The sequence below is a fragment of the Ahaetulla prasina genome, chromosome 9, assembly GCF_028640845.1.
Source record: "Ahaetulla prasina isolate Xishuangbanna chromosome 9, ASM2864084v1, whole genome shotgun sequence".
Taxonomy (NCBI): Eukaryota; Metazoa; Chordata; class Lepidosauria; order Squamata; family Colubridae; genus Ahaetulla; species Ahaetulla prasina.
This window is the reverse complement of record NC_080547.1, coordinates 30463759-30486134: the sequence shown is the minus strand read 5'-3', so window position 1 is coordinate 30486134 and position 22376 is coordinate 30463759. Positions and strand designations below refer to the sequence as shown.

Here is a 22376-nt window from a genome sequence, read left to right as displayed (position 1 = left end):
TAGGTCTGGCTGAAAACTGACATCAACAGAGCCCTGTAGAAAATCACCCTGGCATAGATCTGTCCTGGCCATTGTCTTGGATGAACGTTTTGGAAAAAGAGAGATTTTCTTCAACGCTATAATGTGGAATCCATACAAGGAGAGCATGAATGTGACATAAAACAGATAACCACAAGCAGTTCCGGATTGCAGTTCAGTGGGGAGCATATGTTTTGCATGAAGAAAATTCCAGATTTAAATACTTTGCATCCAAGTAGAGCTCAGAGTAACAGAATTAGAGAGTTGGAAGAGACCTTGGAGGTCTTATAGTCCAACCCCTTGCTTAAGCAGGAGACCCTATACCATTTTAGACAATTGGCTATCCAGTTTCTTCTTAAAAGCCTCCAGTGATGGAGCACCTATTACTTCTGAAGGCAAACTATTCCACCTGTTAATTGCTTTCATTGTCAGAAAATTTCTCCTTAGTTCTAGGTTGGATCTCTCCTTGATTAGCTCCCATCCATTGTTTCTTGTCTTACCTCTTGGTGCTTAGAAAAATAGGCTGACCCTCTCTTCTATGTGGCAGCCCCTCACTTCTTTGTGGCAACTGATGGACTCTTCTCTGAAAACCTTGAAGAGCTGCTGATCACCTATTGTATTTGACCATGGATGGGGATTCTCCAACTCATCAGCAGGGACAAATGGTTGGCTGGGACATTCTGGGAGTTCATCTCAATCTTGGATGACTGAATTAGACTAAACTGGAGTTTAACAAAATAAAAGTCTGACTTGATATATAAGGCGTGCTTGATATACAAGTGTGCTGCATATCATGGAAATGGCGAAAGAACTTAAGAAATGAGGACAACTATATAGTACTCTATTTACATTCCCATTTTTATCTCTCTCTTCTTCCAAAGAAGGGTCTAGGACAACTTGCCACAGCCAACTCGTCATGGCCAACTCACCACCCACCAACTTGCCATGAGTTACACTAATATCGAAAAAATTGAAAAATGAAAGATGCAAAAGGAGGGACAAAATGAAATGTGATTGACAAAAATTAAAACAAATTTTAATTATTTTAAATAATGAAAGTGAATTGTCCCATAGTGAGTTGGACATGGCTGCAGCAAGTTGGCCAGGGCAAGTTGTCCCATTCCACCCAAGGAATGAATTCAGGGGTCTTTATTTCAGTCCCCGAATATAGGTAGTCCCCGACTTACAACAATCCATTTGCTGACCGTTCAAAGTTACATCATCACTGAAAAAAGTGACTGATGACTATTTTTCGCAGTTGTAACCTTTTTAGCATCCCCATGATCACGTGATCAAAATTCATATACCTGCAACTGACTCATACTTATGACCGTTGCTGTGTCCCGGGGTCACGTGATCTCCTTTTGCAACCTTCTGACCAGCAAAGTCAATGGGGAAGCCAGATTCACTTAACAACCATATTACTAACTTAACAACTGCAGTGATTCACTTAACAAATGTGGCAACAAAGGTCGTAAAATGGGCAAAACTCACTCAACAAATGCCTCACTTAAAAACAGAAATTTTGGGCTCAATTGTGATTGTAAGTCAAGGACTACCTGTATTGTCTTTCCAAGACTCCTGTGAGCTAAACTAAGGTGACTGTGATTTATTAGATGACCTTGAGCCAATTCTTGGCTGGAGTCACACGCTATTAAACTGTGTTTTCTTTCATCCTTGATTTGTTTGATGAAAGCAACTGGCTAGATTCAGAACAGTGTGATGGACACAAGTTATCAATTTCTTTCTGCTTAATCTTTCTCTCCCATACCCCGGGAAAAAAAATATAAAGGTGGAGGGAAAAAGAAAGACTTCAGAAGAAAGGCAGTAAGTAGAGACAATAAATAATACATAAATATGGCACTCAAAAGCCAAAATACCTCAATGGAGTTTCAGAGGAAAAGCTTCCACTTCAATGCCTGGTAGGCACCATTCAGTCCCTATTAGTGCACCTCTTTTTTTTCACCCGGCTCTGCTATTTTTGCACGGGCATCTGTCTTCTTTTTTTTAAAAAAAAGGCTAGAGCAGAATTCATCCTTCATGGACTACAGATCTTTGATGCTCTTTGTATTTCCTGAGATTTCTTTGTGGACACCTCCACTGCAGCTTTTCTCTTTGTGATGGATTAACCGGGAGATTTAGCAAAGGGCTTGCACCTTGAGAGAACAGCTTGTGCATTACAGAACCCAACACATTTCTTTTTTTCCAGCCCAAACGTATAATGTCGCCTTTGTTAAGTCTGGCCTGCAAGGCTGATTTGAAGCCAAAAGGGGGTAAAAAAAGAAAATAAAAAAGCAGAATTGCCTTTTCTGCAATTCCCCAGGACCACGAAACGCTTTCAGCTTTTTCTGCTTGGGTACCAAAATAATCCTAACCCTAATCGACAACAGTAATGAAGTGCCTTGATTTTCCTCGTTCTTCTCTTGCATCCTCATGCAATTGGGGCAGGGATATGCATCCCTATACAGACATACACAGAGGCCTGAGCCGCGGCTGTGATAAATCAAAGGGAAACAGAGCCTGCCAGTTAGACTAAACAAGTGCATTTGCAAAGCTTGCTAGCCCTCATTAATCACCCTGACAGCTCTAAAAACACATTTCCCCTTTAATGACTGTATTTGGATAATCAGTGCTTTTTCCTTCTGGGTGAGGGTTTGAAGAAGGGACAGCTGGTGCTATTGCAGCCATTCACAGGGGTGTGGGGGGAGAGAAACAGGGTCAACCAGGAGTCAACCACAAAAAGCAGTTTGCAGTCCTGGTCCAGAACTCGGACAGGGGTTGTTTGGCTGTCAGAAGACCAGCAGCTCTTTGCCAAGACCTGGAACGCTGAATGTGCCGTGTCCCTCTGAGCTGTCCAAACAACTGCCCCAAAAAGAAACAAAGACACAAAAAAATATCTCAAGGAGAGATTCTACTTAGAAATGAGAAATTTTCTGATAGAATAATTAACCAATGGAACAGTTTGCCTTTGGAAGCTGTGGGAGCTTCATCACTGGAGGCTTTCAAGAAGAGACTGGACTGCCATTTTTCAAAAATGGTGTAGGGTCTCCTGCTTGGGTGGAGGGGTTGGACTAAATGACCTACAAGGTCCCTTCCAACTCTGTTAATCTGTAAAATCTGTAAATAAAATAATATAAAAAGATTCTTCCTGGCTAGATTGGAGGAACCTCTGTTTGAATTTAACTCGGAGGTGCTCAAAGTGCACTTTTCCCAGCCTGAAAATGTTTCTGGAGAAAGAACTCCAAATGCTGGTCCATATTATGCTGGTCCATATTGTATCAGCAAAAGGGAGAAATGAGACAAAACATATCTACTTCATTTGAATTAAGGTGAAGCATAAGCAGAATGGCCTGGAATGTACAGGTAGTATATTCTTACAACCACAATTGACTTATGACCACATTTGGGACCAGAATTTCTGTTGCTAAACAAGATGATTGCTAAGCACATCATGTCTGTCGTTATGATCTTTTTTGCCATGGTTTTTAAGTGAATCACATGGTCATTAAGCAAATCTGTCTTCCTCCTTGTCAAAAGCTAGATGGGAAGATCAAAAATGGCAATCAGATGACCCCAGGACAATGCAAGTTTCATAAATATATGAATAAAATAATATGAATAAATAAAATGAATAATATGAATAAATATGCCGACTGCCAAGGACCTGAATTTTGATCATGAGTGTGGGGAAACTGCAATAATCATATGTGTGAGAGCCAACAGTAGGTAACATGGTGTTACTTTGAATGGTCAGTAAATGAATGGTTGTAAGTCAAGAACTACCTGTAGTTTGTGCCATGCCATCACTTACTGCTTTAGGGAATGACGGTACTTGGATGGCAGAGGTAGCCCAAACAAGATAGAAAGATATAGGGTTAGAAGTAGAGGTATGTAACTTTTTAAGTCTACAAGATGATAGATAGATAGATAGATAGATAGATAGATAGATAGATAGATAGATAGATAGATAACAGACAGGCAAAACTTTTTTTAGCATCTTTCAGAAGCAGGCATTGTTTTTCAAATAAAGAGTGAGGACAAACTTTCTGTCTTGTCAGCGAGGATTGGCTGTTATGAAGAAATTATAAATGACTGGGTCACTTATTTGTTTAACTAAATTTATATGCCACTCCAAACATGTCTGACTCAGAAATGGCCAGGGTCCAGGTAGCTAAATAGATGCAAGTTCAATCATAATGTGTCAAGTTCAGATTTAGTTCATCGGCTTGTGTGGATCCAATGACTGTGCTATATAAACCACAACTGATGGCTGATTGTGATGGACCAATCCAGCCATTTTGGCTTCGTCCAAAAATCCTGATTAAAACCTATGCCTGTGTGTGTGTGTGTGTGTGTGATATGTGGTATATAACAATATATCTGCTATTGTTTGTTTGATTGATTGATTGCCACATCTCAGAACTCAGAACTCGTTTTATCTGATGACTGCAATCCCACTCAGCTGGATGGAAATCCATCAGAAAAAAAAAAAAAAAGCCACATTGATTCCCTTGCTGCCCCAATGGCAGGAAACCAAATCAAATCACAGGAAAAACCCTTTTTAACTCTGTTGTTAACTGTGGAATGATTAATAAAGTGCATCTCCTAGGCCCTATTAGAGGTGGTTTTGGCAATATCCAAGCTGTAAACTTGACAGGGAATTCTTTAATGTATTGGCAGAGCAATTGCTGTGCTGCAGATGAAATTGCAGCAACTGGGCAGATTATAAATAACAATATCAGAATAGAGCTGGAAGGGACCTTGAAGATCTTCTAGTCCAACCCCATACTCAAGCATATACCATTTCAGATAGGTGGCTGTCCAGTCTCTTCGTAAAAACTTCCAGTGATGAAGCACCCACAACTTCTGAAGGCAAGCTGTTCCACTGGTTAATTGTCCTCACTGTTAGGAAGTTTCTCCTTAATTCCAGGTTGCTTCTCTCCTTGATTAGGTTCCATCCATGGTTTCTAGTCTTGCCTTCTGGTGCTTTGGAAAATAAGTTGACCGCCTCTTCTTCGTGGCAGCTCCTCAAATCCTGGAAGACTGCGATCATGTCCCCCTGAGTCCTTCTTTTCTCTAGACTAGTCAAACCTAATTCCTGCAACCAGATAGCCTGTTCTGTAATGTTTTGTGATTATTCTCTGCCTGATGATGCAGGGCATGGGAAATGTCAGGGAGCAGCTGACCTGAATAAATTGAGGAGTAAAGCCTTCCTTGGGATAGGAGAATGAGGATATTTTCAAAAGAGTGGTGTGGCTTGATGGCTTAATTGATCTTCACCAATGATCTCCGGTGTATCTACTGTCAAGAATGAACCACATTATTAATTTGGGAATGGAATGGATGCCCTTTTGCTAAGAATGAACCAGCTGCCCTTGTTATGTTATGAGAGTCATTTTGGGCTAGAAAGCAGGAGACCATGAGTTCAAGTTCCATTTTAGCCATGAAAGCCAGCTTGGTGACTTTGCGCCAGTTATTTTCTCTCAGCTCAATCTACCTCCCAGGGTAGTTGTTGTTGTGGGAAAAATGGGAGGAGGAAGGTATGTTGGATATGTTTGTTATCTTGAGTTAAACAAACTAACAATAAAGGTGCAATACAAATGAATGAATGAATAAATATGTAAAATGATTCTAGAGAAAACTAGAATGATAAGAATATCTGTTATCAAATAGCTCTGTTTGAAGCCTTTGCACATTGGTCCTTGATGCAGAAGGTTGGAGCTAATGCATTTCATCTCATGAAGTTTCAAGGTGGAACTGACCTGCCTTGACCAACCACTTGGCTTTGAGGCAGTTGCTTTCTTCCCACAGGTAACGCTTGCACTCTCAACTCAAGGAGAATATTAGTAGCTCAGGGTTGAACTGTGGAGTCCTTGGTGCTCTCTTGCAGATGTTTCTTGTAGAGCTGATGATGTCACCTAGGTTGGGCAATGAAACATCTGCAAGAAAACTCAGAGAGCACAAAGGACCTCTCGCTCACACAGTGTGTCACTAAAGGCCCACAAAAGCAGTTGAAGTGAAGTGGCGCAATTGCTTCAACCTGGCAGGTCAAATTTTTGTGCTCTTCACTTCTTGGATCAACTCTGATAGGGTGGTGCAATTGCTGTGCTCTGTGGCTAAGCCCTTTTTAATGCTTTTAAGACTTGTACAGTATATCTAGGCTGGTCTCAAAGCCAAGCTGGGCATGTTTGGTGCCACCTCTATCGTTTATGTTTTCTCCTACTTTTCCTGCATCCCAAACCCACCTGAGGTCTGTAGGACCCTATAGTCCAGCACAAGCTGCAGTTTGCTTGTCCAAAATCTCTACCAAAAGGAACTTAAGTTTAAGGGGAAAGTATTCATGAAAGGCTATTGGTGGGTTAAACTCATTTCCCTGATTTTTAAAGCAAGTGAAGCCCAGCATTGTTGCCTCCCATACTGCCGAGGTGGTGCAGGGGTCCTAACCTCTGTTCCAAGGCACAGATTGTTTAGCGCTAGTGTGTTGAATAAACTCTCTCTGTCTTTCCCACCCTTCTCTCTCTGCCAGACAGAGAGACAGACAGACAGATACCAGAATATAGCTGGAAGTCTGGAAGACAGCTTGGAGGTCTTCTAGTCCAACCCCCTGCTCAAGCAGGAGACCCTATACCAGCGGTTCTCAACCTGTGGGTCGGGACCCCATTGGGAGTCGAATGACGATTTGCCAGGGGTCGCCTAAGACCAGAAAATATGGAAATATTCCGGAAATATGGGAAGTATACTTCTGAGTTGAAGAATCACGCTCCAATGGTTGACTCCACAAGCCAGCTACAGGCTCTTCAAATCGCTAGCCGAATTTGGCTTCAGGCGTGATCAATTAAAAAAGAGAGAAATCTTTGCTCTGATGTCTCCCTCTCAAGCCAGCTGCAATCACTCCCAGTCGCTAGCCTAATCTGGCTTCAGGCACCATAAACTTAATAGGGGAGGAGTCTCCGCTTTAATGCCTCCGTCCTCAAGGCAATCGCAAGCAGTTCAGGTCGCTAGCCAATATGGCTTCAGGCGCGATAAATTCAAAACAAAAATAATGTTACGGTTGGGGTCGCCACATCGTGGGGAATTGTATTAAAGGGGTCGCAGCACTATAAAAGTTGAGAACCACTGCCTATACCATTTCATACAGGTGGATGTCCAGTCTTTTCTTAAACATCACCAGTGATGAAGCACCTTCTGAAGGCAAGCTGTTCCACGGGTTAATTGTCCTCACTGTTAGGATGTTTCGCCTTAATTCCAGGTTGCAGAAAGACAGATATAGATTCTTTGTTACAGTCAAGTATTCAGACCAGTTTTCTCATGCAGGTTTGGCAGAAAACTCTTTATACCAAGTTCAAACAATTAATCATGACTAAAAACTTCAGAGTAAGGGAACCAAACCACTTTGCTTTATCGTCCCCTTTTTAGCCAGCAAATCATGAACATTAAATTAATAGCAACAAATGCAACCTCTTCCCCCCTGCCAAAAAGGGCATCAGTCCTCTTGTCAAACCTAAAAGCAGTTCATATTTTGAATGTATATCACAGTTAAGCTCTTGAATCTGAAAGTGGCTCTTATCTTGAATAAACTTAGTATTAAAGCTACTAGATCCAAGCTGCAAATATCTGGATGGCAAGAACTTGTATTAAAAAATTTCTCTTTATTGCTCTCTAATGGTCATCTATATTTCCCAGCTTTAGGGGCCTCTATATATGTTCTTAGCAAATTCTGCTATCTCAGAGCAAACATTTACCACATTTAGTTTTGCATTTTGTTCCTAAAACACCCAACCAAATATCTGTTACAAACCTCCAATGAAACACATTGTCTTTGAGCTACGTCCTCCAGGAATTACTATTCTGGGGCATATTAGTTTTGATTCTTGGGTTATAGCTAGGATGACCAATCACCACTGACAGCCTTCTTTGTTATTGTAAAGATCTCTGTACACGTAGTCCTTGATTTGCAACAGTTCATTTAGCGACCGTTCAAAGTTACGATGGCACTGGAAATAGTGACTCAAGGCCATTTTTCACACTTATGACCTATGCAGCAATCTCATGATCATATGATCAACCTTCAGACGCTTGGCAACTGGTTCATACTTATGAACATTACTGTGTCCAAAGATCATGTGATCACCTTTTGCAACCATTTGACAAGCAAAATCAACGGGGTAACAAGATTCACTTAACAGCCATGGTACTAACTTATCAATTGCAGTGATTTATTTAACAACTGTAGCAAGAAAGGTCATAAAATGGGGCAAAACTCACTTAAATGTCTCACTTAACAACAGAAATGTTGGGTTCAGTTATGATAGTAAATCGAGGACTGTCTGTACTACAGGAGAGCCAGGGTTATAGAAACTCCAAATGCTAAACAAAGCTTAGCTTGCTCACTAGCAAGGAGCAGGTGTAGATACAACAAATAAGCTGTTACTTTAGCAAACAGCCAAGGATTAAAGACAATCTGTGTGAATGAGTGGTTGTCAAAGACACTGGAAATCTCAAGACAGAGGAAATGTCATTATTTTTCTTTTAAAAAATACAGCAGAGGGAAAGCTGGATAATATAGACAAAGAAATGCCAGAGGGTCTACTTGCAGTGAAGAGATCTCTTGGGAAGCAGAGCAGAACAGAAAGAATGTTTAGTTTCAAACACCTGAATTTATATCAAAATCACGACACTTTTTTGTGCATAATTAGCTTCGTATCAGAAGTAGGCTCCATGAAGGAAAAAAAATCCTAAACAAAGAGAGAACAACAAATAAAGGAGAGTTGTTCTGTTGGCTCTTTATCAAAGGAAAGAAAAGGGGGTGCCTTCTTTAAATGCATCTCATCCATGAAACTTCTCACCTCTGAAATATTATGCTAAAACTAAGAAAAACAGGTGCTCAAGGCCCCATGAAATTTTTCATGGCATAGAAACTTTCTACAAGGTATTATTTCCAGCTCTGCGGTCTTCTGGTAGCTTATTTTTACAGCTTCATAGATGTTTTTAAAAAGCAGTGAATGAAATTGTACACTTGCAAAAATAATTTACAATTGCACCTTAACCTCTGAAATTCTCCCTAGTGTATTTGTATTACTGACTGGAGAGAAGATTCTACACACACATTGCCATGCCAGATGTATAATTCAGATTCAAGAACTAATTTAAACTTTTTTTGCAAGGAAGTTTCAGAAACAGCGGTAACTGCCTAACTTCTAGTTTGTGCTGCCAGTTTGACAGCTGTCTGCAAAAAACTTTGCGATAAATAGTAATCTTCCAGTATTTTATTAAATACGTAGGATTACAGACATGCATGAACATGTGCACACTAACAGAAGATCAAATCTATATTAGGCCACATGTCAACACTGGCTAAAGAGCAGCCTAGCCTTCTTCTATTTCCTTCTCATTTTCCTTTAGGAACCAAAACGGGACGAAGCAAAGAGAAATGGACTAGTTTCTTGTCAGTATTTGCAACTAAATCAATTGAGTTTGCAATAATAACATCAATAACAACATCAACATCTTAACAACCGATCTGTTAACTTTGATTTTCTGCAAGTCATAGTCAGATCAAAAGTAAATTCTGATAGGCTGAAGAAACCAGATGTCATTGAGCATCAGCCAAGTGTACAGTATAATATCTCTGAAAGTTGATACTAAATTTTTTTACCCTGATCAGAAAGTTCACAGAGTATCCCTAGTATTGAGGATGAAATGCCTGACTATAAATTGCTGGAAAACTCAACTCAGAAAGAGCAGTGAGCGTGCTCTCCTGTCCATTCCGCTTACAGGCCTCTCACAGGCATCTGCTCGGCCACTGCAGGAAATGGATGGGAGACTGAAAAGGTATTTGTGCTGATCTAGCAAGAGTCTTCCTAAGACTTTTACTGGCTTGTTTTATACTCTACTGGCGGTTGAGTTGCTGAGAAGGCAAAACGCATGGTTGCCATTCCATGTGGCAAAGAACAAGCACTTTTACTTTGTTTAGAACAGGGTGGAGGCAGCCCTGAAACCCTCCAGATGATCTGGAGTTCAGTTCCCATCTGGACAGAAATCAAAAGAGCACTTTTGATGACAAGATCATGAAAGGTGTAGTTCCAAACCTACAAACCTACAGGTAAGGGGGGGGAAGGGAGGGAAGGGGAAAGGAGAGAGGGAAAGGAAAGGAAAGGAAAGGAAAGGAAAGGAGGAAATCACTTCTGCATCTGAACTCAGTACAAGCTATGGAGGAACCATTGTCGGCAACAGCTTGCTCTGCAGGAAGTTTCTTGTGTCATCTCATCTTGTTCACCGTGGCTAAACAGACAATTGGTTGACTTCATGTAACACCCTACATAAGCCCTCAATTCCTGAACTCCCATAACATTCCATCAATTATATTGCAGCATAATCTGATGGCCTGTCACACAACATGCTAAAAACAATGGCTGGGGCTCCCAAGCATGCTGAACTAATTAATCTCATTTTATTTTAGTTTATAGATGCGTTGCTAGCCCAATTAATTGGGCAATCTCTGAAAATTAAAAATGAATCTCACCTATACACCTAGCTGTGGGCCATATTTGTGAGTAGCTATAACTTGAGCTTGAAGCTCTACAGTATTTTACCAGTCATCTTTTATATCTTGGAAAAGTCGTATTTGAACACAAGCACTTATTCTCATTACTCCTGTCCACAAATATATAAACAGAAAGTAGTTTCATCTGACTTTATTAGTAGGGCAATACACTTTGTAATATGGCACTCCCTATTATAAGTGTTTAAAATGTGATGGAAGAACCCTCATCACTCAACAGTAGAACCTCCGCTTTGCATGAAGTAAATTCAGAGTTCAATCCCTCTCATTTCCAAATTTCGCTGAGAATAATCCCTATCTGAAACTACAAATTGGTGGCTCTTGCTCAAGGCATTCACTCCAATGTTTGGATATCAATTTCAGTCATTACCACTGACAATTCTGGGAGTTAAGTCAACACATTTGGCAATGCCCAGGTTGTAGAAGGCTGATATAAAAAAAACTGAGCAGTGAGGACCATCCTAGATGGATCAAAGTGTTATTTCTGGATAAAGCTGTTACTGCCATTCTTACAGATTCACATCCATGATTACCTCCAATAAAACCTGCTAATCTTAAGTCACTTTTTGCATCTTCAATAGCAAAACTGTCCTCCAAGTCATCAATTAGCTTCTGGGAGAAGTGTTGATAAGGCAGTAGTTTTTCAAATCCTTGACAATTATTGAGGCTAAAGTCTCCTTACATTAGAGGGAGAGAATTTGCACTTCTCCAGATGTTGATGGACATCCAACTCCTAACAATCTTTATTACAGGCTACCCTGACTGGGGCTGATGAAAATTGTACTTTAGCAATATCTCAGCAGCCTTCAAATGCTCCACTCTGAATTAGGTATCCTCAAAAAAGGCCCCATTCTGGTAAACAGCAAATTTATGGCCAACATAAAGCTGGGTCTAACTTGTGGTCCCTGGTTACTGGATCAAGAAAATAAAGAAAAGATGAAGATTCTCGCAAGCCTCCTTCAACTATAGTAGAAGATGTTCTATCCTGCAGTCCAACTCCTGGCAGAAGACCTACTAGGTAGGGGCATTATGAATTGACTTCCAATACACCTGGATTGTAAAAGCTGTTACTTGCCCAATGCACAAAGCAGATGGGTATTAGGGGAGAAGTAAAAGAACACCCAAACAAAAGTTATTCAACGGACTCACCACCAGATATAATGCTGAGCTCCTTTGAGTCGAATCCAAGTACCTTTCCATTTCCTACAGGCCAGGCATTCTAGAGCTGATGCTTGCTGAAGTCCAAATCATCCTGAAAAGTCCCACTTTGCCTATGGCACGGAAACACGGGGATTGTCTATGGAGATCCTCAGTTATCCAGGTCATGGTTGTCCCAAAGGTGCTTTTTCAAAAGGCAACTGGACTTTGTTTTTTCTTGAAGACGTTTTACTTCATATCCAAGAAGCCTCTTTAGTTCTCCACCATTCAGTCAAAACTGAAGAAGCTTCTTGGATGAGAAGCAAAGGATTATGCTGTGAAAAAGACTGACTTTGAACATCCAAATGTCTTTCAGTGCAAAAGCCAACTAGTGCCGTTGCCTGTACTCTTGGCAGGAAAGAAAATAAAAGGAAACCCTTAACATATATTTTAAAAAGATTGCTGAATGATCTGAGACTCTAGGCAACGGATCCAGAGGAGATAAAGAGGAAAATGAAAAAATATGTCTTGCAGTGGATGAAGCCGGACCCTAAAAAAAAATGAATTAAAACCAGAACAGCAGAGAGGTAAATCCCTTGGCATTTCGGTGCCTTTGGGAAAAATATGCCAAAGCCCTGATAATAAAACACGGTATCTATCCATAACCATAACCGTAGCAGTACTCTCAAAGAGGATGCAAAGCATTTACTTCTCTCCACCACTAGGTAGTGCTGTAGCCCTTTCATGCTCCATTTCCCAAGAAGGTTTTTAAACCCTGGTCTCTCTCTCTCCCCCTTCTCTTTCTTTCCCTCTTTCTCCCCCCCCCCACCCCTTACAAAGTCTTTCCTGGACTCCAGTTGGTATATATTTCCTATAAGGAGAGCTCACCACTCCACTGAATAGAGATAGCTCAAGAAAAACACTTAGCAGAGAGAGCAGCTGCAGGCAGACTTTACCCATTCAGCAGAATGAAGCATCATTTTGCTGAGGTGGCAGTCAGACAATAAAAAATACGAGTGGTGCAGGCACATTGCTTTGGAACATCGCCCCTCCCTTCTGAAGCTTGCAGAAAAAATGGTAGCATATTAGAGACAAAGGCATTACATGAACCCATCCGGCTGGCCAAAGACCCAATGCTTCTCTTCCTCTGCAATTCCTGATCAGAACAATCTTGCCTCAGTTTCCCCCATGACGAGGCAGACTCACAAGCGACCTTCCCCTCCCAGCATGGCAGACTGAATCAGCTGTGCTTGCCCAATGCACTAAATCACAAACCACAATCGGAGGACGGCATTAGATGACTGTGATCTCCACTTCCACCGTTCAGTCACCTTAAAAAACAAAGGGACTCTGTGCATGGTTTGGCCACACTTTGGGTTGTTGTCTTTGAATTTTCAAGGCCGCCTCGCGCAACCAGCCAGTCAAGGGGAAGGTGTAGCGCAGGAAGGCGAAGGGAGAATGCAAAAGAGCACACGCGATGGGGTAGATATAGCAAGTATTCATTTATTAACAAAATAAGACTTACCAGGAGGGAGTTCTATTTACCCCAAAAGATCTGCAGCCTTCCCTGCTGCGTTAGTTCTGCAATTTGGGGAGAGTCTCTGCACCTTAACAGCTGTTCCATTCCCACAGGTCAAGAGAAAGTGGGCAATAGGGTCATTAGGGAAGAAGGGGGGGAGTGATTTTTTTTTTGTTGGTTGGGGTTTTTTGGTACGTAGATTTGAGCCTACAGAGAAAGATAAAGAGGCCCCCAAGGGCCAGTAGCTGGACTTGAGGATCCAGCTTGAAACCAGACTGAGCAAAAGTTCTCCGAGTTCCTCATTTGGCGTATAAGAAAATTGTTCTCTTCCAGTCCGTCAAGGATGCTTGCTAATTTCCTTAAAATTCAGGTCTTTTGAAGAGAGAAAAAGCGGGGTGGGTGGGTGAAAGGAGGGGAAAGAATAAAAAAGAAGCCAAAGGAAAATAAAATAAAATAAAACAAGTGTGAAAGATGGTGGAAGGCTTACATGCCCCTTTTATGGGAGGGGGCTTCAGCTTCACCCAAAAAATTTCAGTGGCTGGATGCTCTCCTTTTTATTTAGGGCATCCATCCACTTACTCTGAGAGCACAGGTGATTTGGCTTCTGCAGAAGAGACAGGACGATGGGTTCTATGCAGAACCATCAAGCTCTCGGCACTGCCAGCCCAGTGCCAGCAGCTTCCCAGTCCCAAGGTGAGTCCGATCACCCCGCCTTCCACTTCTGCAGTTAAAACAAAGCCACCAAATAATTTTCCAGCCAACCTGACCTCCCCATTCCTTCCTTCCTTTTCTTCCTTCCCTTCCTTCCTTCCTTCCTTCCTTCCTTCCTTCCTTCCTTCCTTTCTTTCTTTCTTTCTTTCTTTCACAAGACAAAACAAAATATTTTCCAGTTACTATACAAAAGCCAAAGAAACCGAGAATAAAACCAAAAAAAAAAAAGGGGGGGGGTATGATAGAGAAAGCAGGGAGAAGGAAGAAAAGCATTTCGCTGAACATCATGCCAGGCGTTCCTGGGGACCAGGGCAAAGTTTTCTTTTAAAAAATAATATTTAAAGGGGAAAAAAAAGAAAACACAGTAAGCGTCTTCCCCACCATGGACAAAACGTTTTGCTTAAAAAAAAAGAAGGATAAAAGTGGATCAGATTTTGGAAAATGGGGGGTGGGGGGGACACAGACGTTTTGCATACCATTGATTCATTGGTGTATTAATGCACTTATTTTCCCAGCTTTAAGCTAACATACAGGAAATAAATACACACTCCGGAGGTGAGGTCGCAAGAGAGGGCAGGGCTGCTGGAGTTACTGATATCCAAGTGCAGAGGCTGAGGTCAGTCTTTGGCCATAAAGGGCATAGGGGGAGTAGTAGGGTCCAGCTGCAGGCAAGGAAGGGACCGGCAAGGTCCCAGCCGTCGGCAAATGGCTTTTGCCGTAGGGATGGTAGCGGTTTAGTCCCAAAGTCTGCGGGCTTCTCAACGACAGAGATCCGGGTAAAGAGCTGGGGCTCCCCGGAGCGGCAGGCGGGAGGTGAAGGTGGCAGGACGCAGCAGAGCCCAGCCCCGAGGTAGGATAACCAGCCAAAAGTTTTTCCGCCCCCGGCAGAGTCGTGTGGGTCCTTAAATGGGCCAGCAGTTCCTCGGAGGTGGAAAACCTCTTGTCGCAAGGTCCACCAGCAGACACCCAGTTGCATATGTGGGGCAGGGCGTCGTTCTGCAGCATGAAGCCGTAGGTGTAGAGCGAATGGCCGGACAGGCTGGGCGTGGCGCTGGAGGACAGGGCGCTGTGGAGCGGGTGGGTGGGATACACCAGGGGATATCCACTTTTCAGGCTGCCCGGGTCGTGGACGCAGCTGGAGCAGTTACTGGTGCCCAGGTGGGAGGCGGTGTGGTAGCTCAGGCAATAGGGGTCTCGGCATAATCCCTGCATGAAGGAAGGCGGGGAGGCCCCCGTGAGCGGGCTGGAGCTGGGGGGCTTCCCCGGGAGCCCCAAGGCCCCCGGCAGTTGGCTGCTGCTCACCAGGCTGGGCTTGGTAGGATCCAAGCCGGGTACGAACTGGGAAGGATAACCCGCGTACGCTCCCACGATGGAGCCGTGGTAGCCGATGCCGGAGGGGGGCAAAGGAAACACCGAATGACCCGGCTTGTAAGGAGACACCGGCGCCACGTGGCCCGCCGACGCCAAGGCCGGAGGTTCGGACTTGCGCCCCGAAGCCGCCTCGCTTTGCGTCCCGGGTTCGACGCTGCCGGCGCGCGCCCGGGTACCTCCGGCTCCCGTCGCGCCGTCTGGACTGGCTTTGGCCACGATCTCCGACTCCTTCTTCTCATCCAAGCCTCTGCAGTCCGAGTGCTGCGGGGAATTGCCCCTCGAGCCGCCCGGAGAGGAGGAGGTGGAAGAGGAAGAGGCGGCCAGCGGAGGGAAAGGTGGGCAGGCGGCGCTGGGAACTCGGAAGCCGTTCTTCTCCGCGCCCGAGCCGGCCTGGCTAGGCGGGGCGCCGCCGTCCTTCCGCGGATCGGCGCCGCCGCCGCCGCCGCCTTTGGAATACGGCTTGAAGCTCGACTTATCCTCGGCGGGCGCGTCGCCCAGTTGCTTAAGGGCGCTGCCGCCTCCGGCACTGGTGGCGCGACCGCTCGACTCCTTGTCCGGCCCAGACAGTCCGGCGGCCGCGCCGGAGTTGAGTTTGGAAGCGGGCGGCGGATCCGGCTTCCCGATCTGCGAGCAGGTTTGCGCCAGCAGCGCCAAGGGGCTCTTCTTCGCGTCCAGCTATGGGAGGAAGGAGAGAGGAAAGGCGAATGAGAAAAGCTGACCGCGATGGGCTCCCGGGTCGCAGCGCACCAGAAACTAGACCTCCCGAGGGACAAGAGTTTCCATTCTGACAGCTGGAAGTTTCCCGCCACCTTCCTCTAACCGGGCTCCCTTCCTACCCCCTTCTCGTCCCCGCTGTAAGGTCATGGGCAATACGGGTTCTGCTCCTTCCGACGTGCAGCCGCTCGCTCCGGAACCCGAAGTCGGTGGACATAAATCCTCCCCAAACGGGACCCTTCTTTTCCCTGGGCTATTCTGCTATAACTCCCTGCATGCGCCCCTTGCACCCTTTCGAAGCAGCCGAATTAAACCGTGGCGCAAACTTGGGGAAGAAGGCGCCGAAGATCGTAATACATTTTTCTTTCGTCGCCCCCCCACCTTAACCGTCCTTGCCATCAACAGGCCAGCCAGCCAAATCAGATCGGATTTAAGGCTCGCCCGCAGGCAAGCGCCCTTCGCCAGCCCTCTAAAGAACTGGGGCGCCAGGCAGTGGGGATCAGAGATCCCCAAACTAAGGAGGAAAGGAGAGCGAGATGGGGCTCCGGAAGTGTCGCGGCCCAGAGAAGCAGCCGAACAAGGAGTTGGGAGCCCGCGCGGCCGAGAGCGAGGGCAGCAGCGGAGGCAAAAAGGCCCAGCAAAGGAAGGGCTCGGACTTGGCACTGACCTCGATGGGACTGACGGGCGTGGAGGAGAGCGGCTGCAGATATTCCGGGTGCAGGAGGTGACCGCTGTGGGCGCTCAGCATCTTCAGGATCCTGATGGGAAGCCGGTTCGCCTGGCGCAGGGGGTCCTCCGGGGACAGGTGCGAGAACACCGGGCACACGGCTCCGGAAGGTTGGGCTGACGAGGCGGCGGCCGAGCCTTCGCCGCCTCCTTCGCCGCCGCCGCCGCCGCTGCTGCTGCTGGGCGATGTCCTTGCGTTAGATCCAGCGGGCGAACCGCCGCTCATTTGGGGGAGCGAGCCGGGCAGGGCGGGGGTGGGGTAGGGCAGGGCTGGGGAGGGGGGAAAAGGGGGGGAGAGGCAAGCTCCGCAACGCGAAAAACCGGGCAGGGCGCGTCGTGGAAGCGGCGGCAGCAAGGGCGACAGCACCGGCCCCAGCGAGAGACGGAGGGGGGAAGAAGCCCTTCCTTTCCCCGAGCTACACGTCTAATAGCTCCGGTCTGCAGCACACTTCAAAGGCACCGGCCTGCCCACCAATCGGGGACGTGCCAAGGACCTCGGGGCGGGGCCATCGGCCGGTGGGGGGAGCTTAGCCTAGTGGAAAGATGAGAAAGTCACTTTTTAATCCCCTCCTCCTCGGGAGCGCCTTGGCATCTCGGAGGCAAGCGGAGCAACGCCTCCCTGGTTGCTTGCTCTCATCTGTCGCCTGCTTGTGCAAAGGGCTCGGCCCGGCGCCCGATTCCGGGCTGGGGGGTGGGCGAGGGGAAGCCGTGGGCAACGGGGGAATGGGTGGGTGGGAGAGCGTGGAGCCCCTTTCCTTCTTCCTTGCTCTCTCCTGATCCCCAAATATTCTCTCCATATACAACACACACTTTCGTCTGTACAAACAGGAGAGGCGCACCCAAACACTCACTATTGGTGAGGTTTTAGAAAACGGCATAAAAGAGGGAAGGGAGTGGAGAAAAGGACCTTAGCTGCGTGCTGCTGCTATTTTTGCTTCATTTCTAGGTGAAAGGTGCTGGATTCAAAGTTATTCATAGCCCAGGAGGCTAAATTCTCCAGGAAGCCAAGTTCAGCCATCCTAATTCCAGCCTTAGATGTGGACTCACCAGGTGACTTTTAGGGTAACCTGTTGAACCTTCAGCCCTAGATCTCAAAAATTGCCACCTTCTTCTAACTTAAATTTCATCTTATTTTACTTATTTTTATTAGATTTAGAAAGTTGCCCAACTCCTTAAAACTTGGTTAGGTGCCCTCTCTGGTAGATTTTCTTATCTTTTTTATTACCAAGGTGGAATCTTGGCTTAATTGCTTATTTCACCCATCCTCATCCTGTAGAGTCTCTTTTCCAGGATTCTTTCTTGGTTATGATGTATCAATTACTCATGTCTCCCTTTTGTTAGAATGCTGGACTACTTCTTGCTAGAACTTTTTCTCCATCTTACCTGATGCTACTGTTTTTTAAAAAATTTATATTGCCTAAATTCTTCACAGTGCTTGATATAATCCTACAGTATCACATCTTTGATGCATTGGATGCATATTTTCATCACAAAATATTTTTCCCACTATTGCTGCCCAAGAAAGAAAACCGAAGCACCTCTTCAGGGGTACACCTGTATACCTTTTCATAAATTCAATCCTTCTCTATTACGGGCACAAATCAGCAAAGCTTTTCATAAGTTGGAACTGTTTCATCATTACTGAAGAAGTTGAATGTCTGGAAGTCCACAACTTTGCCTTCAAAGATGTTAATTGCCAGGGTTGGAGATGCATTTTAACAGTTACCATCGTTCTTGTGCTGATAAAAATGGGAGTTGTCCAAACAGTAAGCAAATCAGACTGTTGCATCTTTCACCAAAGAAGAAAACTCAATTATCTTACACTGGGGAAAAAAATAACACACAAAGAAATGGATCAGAGTTTTGTTGCCCTAAATTAATGAGTACTATTAACCAGTACTCCTAGATGCTTGATTAACTCTTTCTGGTCTTGATTGCAAGGAAGAAAGTGTAACTGCAGAATTATCAGCTCCATCACCACCCCATTCCCTTCCAGTAATAAACTACAGGCTATTCAATCTAATCAGAAGATAACCTGTAGAGTCTCCTTTGAGTCAGGCTCAGTTCCTGGGAACTGTAGAGACAGATCCATGTAGCTTTCATGGTTATGGTACAGAACTGCTTTGATCTTTGAGGCTCTGGGAATGTTTTTTTCCTTTCAATTTCTCAGTCCACCTCACAACTTGGGGTAGTATTTCATCAACTACCAGCGGAAGTCTGATTCTGCTTATATTTTTTAAAGCAGCCAAGGTTGAAAGCTGCCTCAGAGTGTAACAATCGTATTAGTGGTCCCTTACCAGAGGCAATTAAAAAATTCCAGCAAACCTTATGCTGTTCCTCAAATAAGGCCATAGGGACAAAGTAAGAATTCAATCAGAGCTGCTGCTGCTCCTCCCTCTCCCTCTCCCCTTCCCTTTCCTCCTCCTCTTCCTCTTTGTATTTTGTAATAGTTTTCTTCTTGACGGGGGTTAAAGCTGAAGGCAAAAATAGGAGTGGGATTTTTTTTTCTTACAGAAACACCTTTATGCTCCCCTTCTCCCAGTAAACCACGAGGGTAGAGAAAGATATCTTTCAACAGTTTTCTTTCTTGCAAGAAGGCTATAAATTTATGCTGAGGTTCCCATGAAGTCAGCAGGTCATAAGTCATCCAGCTCTTCATTTACATTTTTGAAAAATGCAAGAATTATCTTTGGAGGGGCTACTAACTTCCATTAGCACATAACAAGTCCAGGGAAAGGACAGTTGGATTTAAGAAGCCAAGGAGGCCAGAAAAATCTGTACATCACAAGGAAATGAAAAGACACCAAATGCTGCCTTGTTTTTTGTACACTAGTATGAAATTCTTCAGGGCTGCAGGGGAAAAAGTAATCATGGCTTTCCAGATAATAATTCAGTGCAGAGATAGAATCAAGTAATGGTCAGGCAGATTGATGAGCATTGCAGACAAGCAGAAAGAAAGCACGCTTGGCCTCAAAAGCATTGCTACAGGAAGAGCAGAAATATCAACATAAATCATCCATGTGGACTAGACAGTTTTGAAGAAATTCAGCTGGGAGATACTTTACTACATGAACCATCTCCTTGAAAGAAGACCGCAAATCAGCAGAAGATCTAGTGAAGATCAGTAGACCTTAATCTCATACCTTTCTTCCATTATTGTAAGTGGGATTTAAGGTGGGGGGAAATTAGCTATTTCTCACTATCCTTCTTCCTATCAGCAGCAAGCTACATTTCTTGCCATAATATGATACTCCCTTCTATTTGTCTCTAGTTTTCTTTTCTAAATACACTCAGTACTACTGTAGTTACTTATCACACTCACTTCTTGGATTACAGCGAAGTCATGTGTCTGGTGTCATGTGTCTGGACTCAATTACATACATGGACACAAATGAACACATAGAGCAGTGATACTCAGCCTGTGGTCCGCAGACCCCTGGGGGTCCACGATGTCACGGAGGGTCTGCAAAGTCTGGAAGAAATCTTGAATTAAGTCTTGGGTGTCCAAGGCCATGGACCATGGCCACAAAAAAAAATAAAAAAAATTAAAGGGGTGCATGGTGAAGAAAAGGTTGAGAATTACTGACATAGAGAATAGAAAATTGCCATAATGCAGCATCATGTCTATAATAGGAGGATTCCCCTCCCCAGAAGAATTCCTAAATAACTAGAAATTGTCCCCCCCATGCCTAAAATAAGAAGGCATTCTATAGAGCGTTGGATATCAATAGCACTTAGACTTATATACCTCTTCACAGTGCTTTACAGCCCTCTCTAAGCGGTTTACAAAGTCAGCATATTCCTCCCAACAATCTGGGTCCTCATTTTACTGACCTCAAAAGGATGGAAGACTGAGTCAACCTTGAGCCTGGTGAGATTCGAATTGCTGACAATCGGCAGTCACCAGAAGTAGCCTACAATACTGCATTCTAACCATTGCACACCACAAATCTACCAGATACGATCCTATTTTTGCTTCCTGATGGGTTTCCTATGAATGAAGACTTTCAAGCAGAACTTGGGAACAGAACAAAACAAAGCACAGAGGGTGGAATGTAGGAAGAAGGTGGCCTTAAATTAGCCACAGTTTTTAAGGGAGGATTTGAGGAATTAGCACCATGTACGTCTTCAAGCATGAGTTCCATGAATGGGAGGAATAATACAGTGCATTTAACGACTACTCTGTTTAACAACTGTTTGAACTTATGATGGTGCTGAAAAAGTAGCATTGTGACACTTAATGATTATCACAGCGTCCCTGTGACCATGTGATAGAAATGCAGGTGTTTCACAAGCAGTGCTTGTTTACAAGCCTTGCAGCATCCTGTGGTCAGTATGATTGCCATTTGTGTGTTTCACAATGGGCATTGTGGTTACTAAGTGAGGACTACCTGTATGGGGTTGGAACCAGATTTAGCTACACTTGATTTCCAACCGCACTAAAATTCTTGGTCAACCATTTCTGTGGATCTGCTGGGAATGTTGTGTCTGATTCCAACCTTTCATCCCCAGTTTTGCCAGGATGACATCTGGAATTCTGTGCTTGGTAGAATTTCTTCCTAGTGGAAGTTGTGACTAACAACTTCTTCCAACAAAATTACGTCAGAAGGATTCTTTGTATCTCATATGGGGACCATGTCACAAACGAGGAAATTCTACAAAGAAGAAATTCCCGAAGATTCTCTGAGATAGTGACAGGATGAAATATGTACTTTGTTGAATCTGTGCTTCCCATGAGTGAGCAAACTTCAGTATAGACCGCAATCAATTGATTATATACCAAATGATGGTAGTGCAGTGGTTAACATGCGGTTAACTTTACCCACAGCCAGGAGTTTGATCCTGACCAGCTAAAGTTTGACTCAGCCTTCCATCATTTTGAGATCAGTAAAATGAGGATCCAGATTGTTGGGAGCAATATGCCAACTTTGTAAATTACTTAGAGAGGGCTGTAAAGCACTATGAAGCAGTACATAAGTCTAAGTGCTATCACTATTGCTACCATCAGGTGGTTGGAGAAGAGTAAGGTCAAAAAAACTTTTGTGGCAAACATTTCAGGAAGATCTGAAAAATCTCAGTCTTAAATGGAAGATGCAGAGACTGTAGCTGTGGACCGAGAAAGAAAGAAACAGGCTTCTGGGTGAATTTGTGAATTGATGTTTCACAGAACTCTTTCCAAACTTTCCATCCTAGGGCCCCAGGACTCAGTTTCTCTTAGCCCCCCTTTTTTTTTCTATCATGGAATAAAGGTTTTGGGTTACAACTACCTCAAGGGAAAAAAAAGAAGGAAAAAAGGAGAGGAGGAATAATACAGTGCATTTAACGACTACTCTGTTTAACAACTGTTTGAACTTATGATGGTGCTGAAAAGTAGCATTGTGACACTTAATGATTATCACAGCGTCCCTGTGACCATGTGATAGAAATGCAGGTGTTTCACAAGCAGTGCTTGTTTACAAGCCTTGCAGCATCCTGTGGTCAGTATGATTGCCATTTGTGTGTTTCACAATGGGCATTGTGGTTACTAAGTGAGGACTACCTGTATGGGGTTGGAACCAGATTTAGCTACACTTGATTTCCAACCGCACTAAAATTCTTGGTCAACCATTTCTGTGGATC

At 44.3% G+C, this 22376-nt stretch overlaps 1 protein-coding gene and 1 long non-coding RNA gene across 2 annotated transcripts in view; both read right to left on the bottom strand.

The window, feature by feature from the left end:
- LOC131203752 (uncharacterized) overlaps positions 1-12499 on the bottom strand; it is a 39220-nt gene extending 26721 nt beyond the window's left edge. The window contains exon 1 of the long non-coding RNA XR_009156473.1: positions 11729-12499. This is a non-coding gene — a long non-coding RNA (uncharacterized LOC131203752). The remainder of the gene's footprint in view (positions 1-11728) is intronic.
- A 700-nt stretch (positions 12500-13199) lies between these two features.
- ZNF703 (zinc finger protein 703) lies at positions 13200-17182 on the bottom strand. Its single transcript, XM_058194786.1, has 2 exons — positions 16699-17182; positions 13200-15992 (listed from the first exon to the last, which is right to left on the bottom strand). Exons 1-2 carry the CDS (start codon positions 16981-16983, stop codon positions 14535-14537), a joined length of 1743 nt encoding a protein of 580 aa, XP_058050769.1. The 5' UTR covers positions 16984-17182; the 3' UTR covers positions 13200-14534.
- Positions 17183-22376: the final 5194 nt, after the last annotated feature.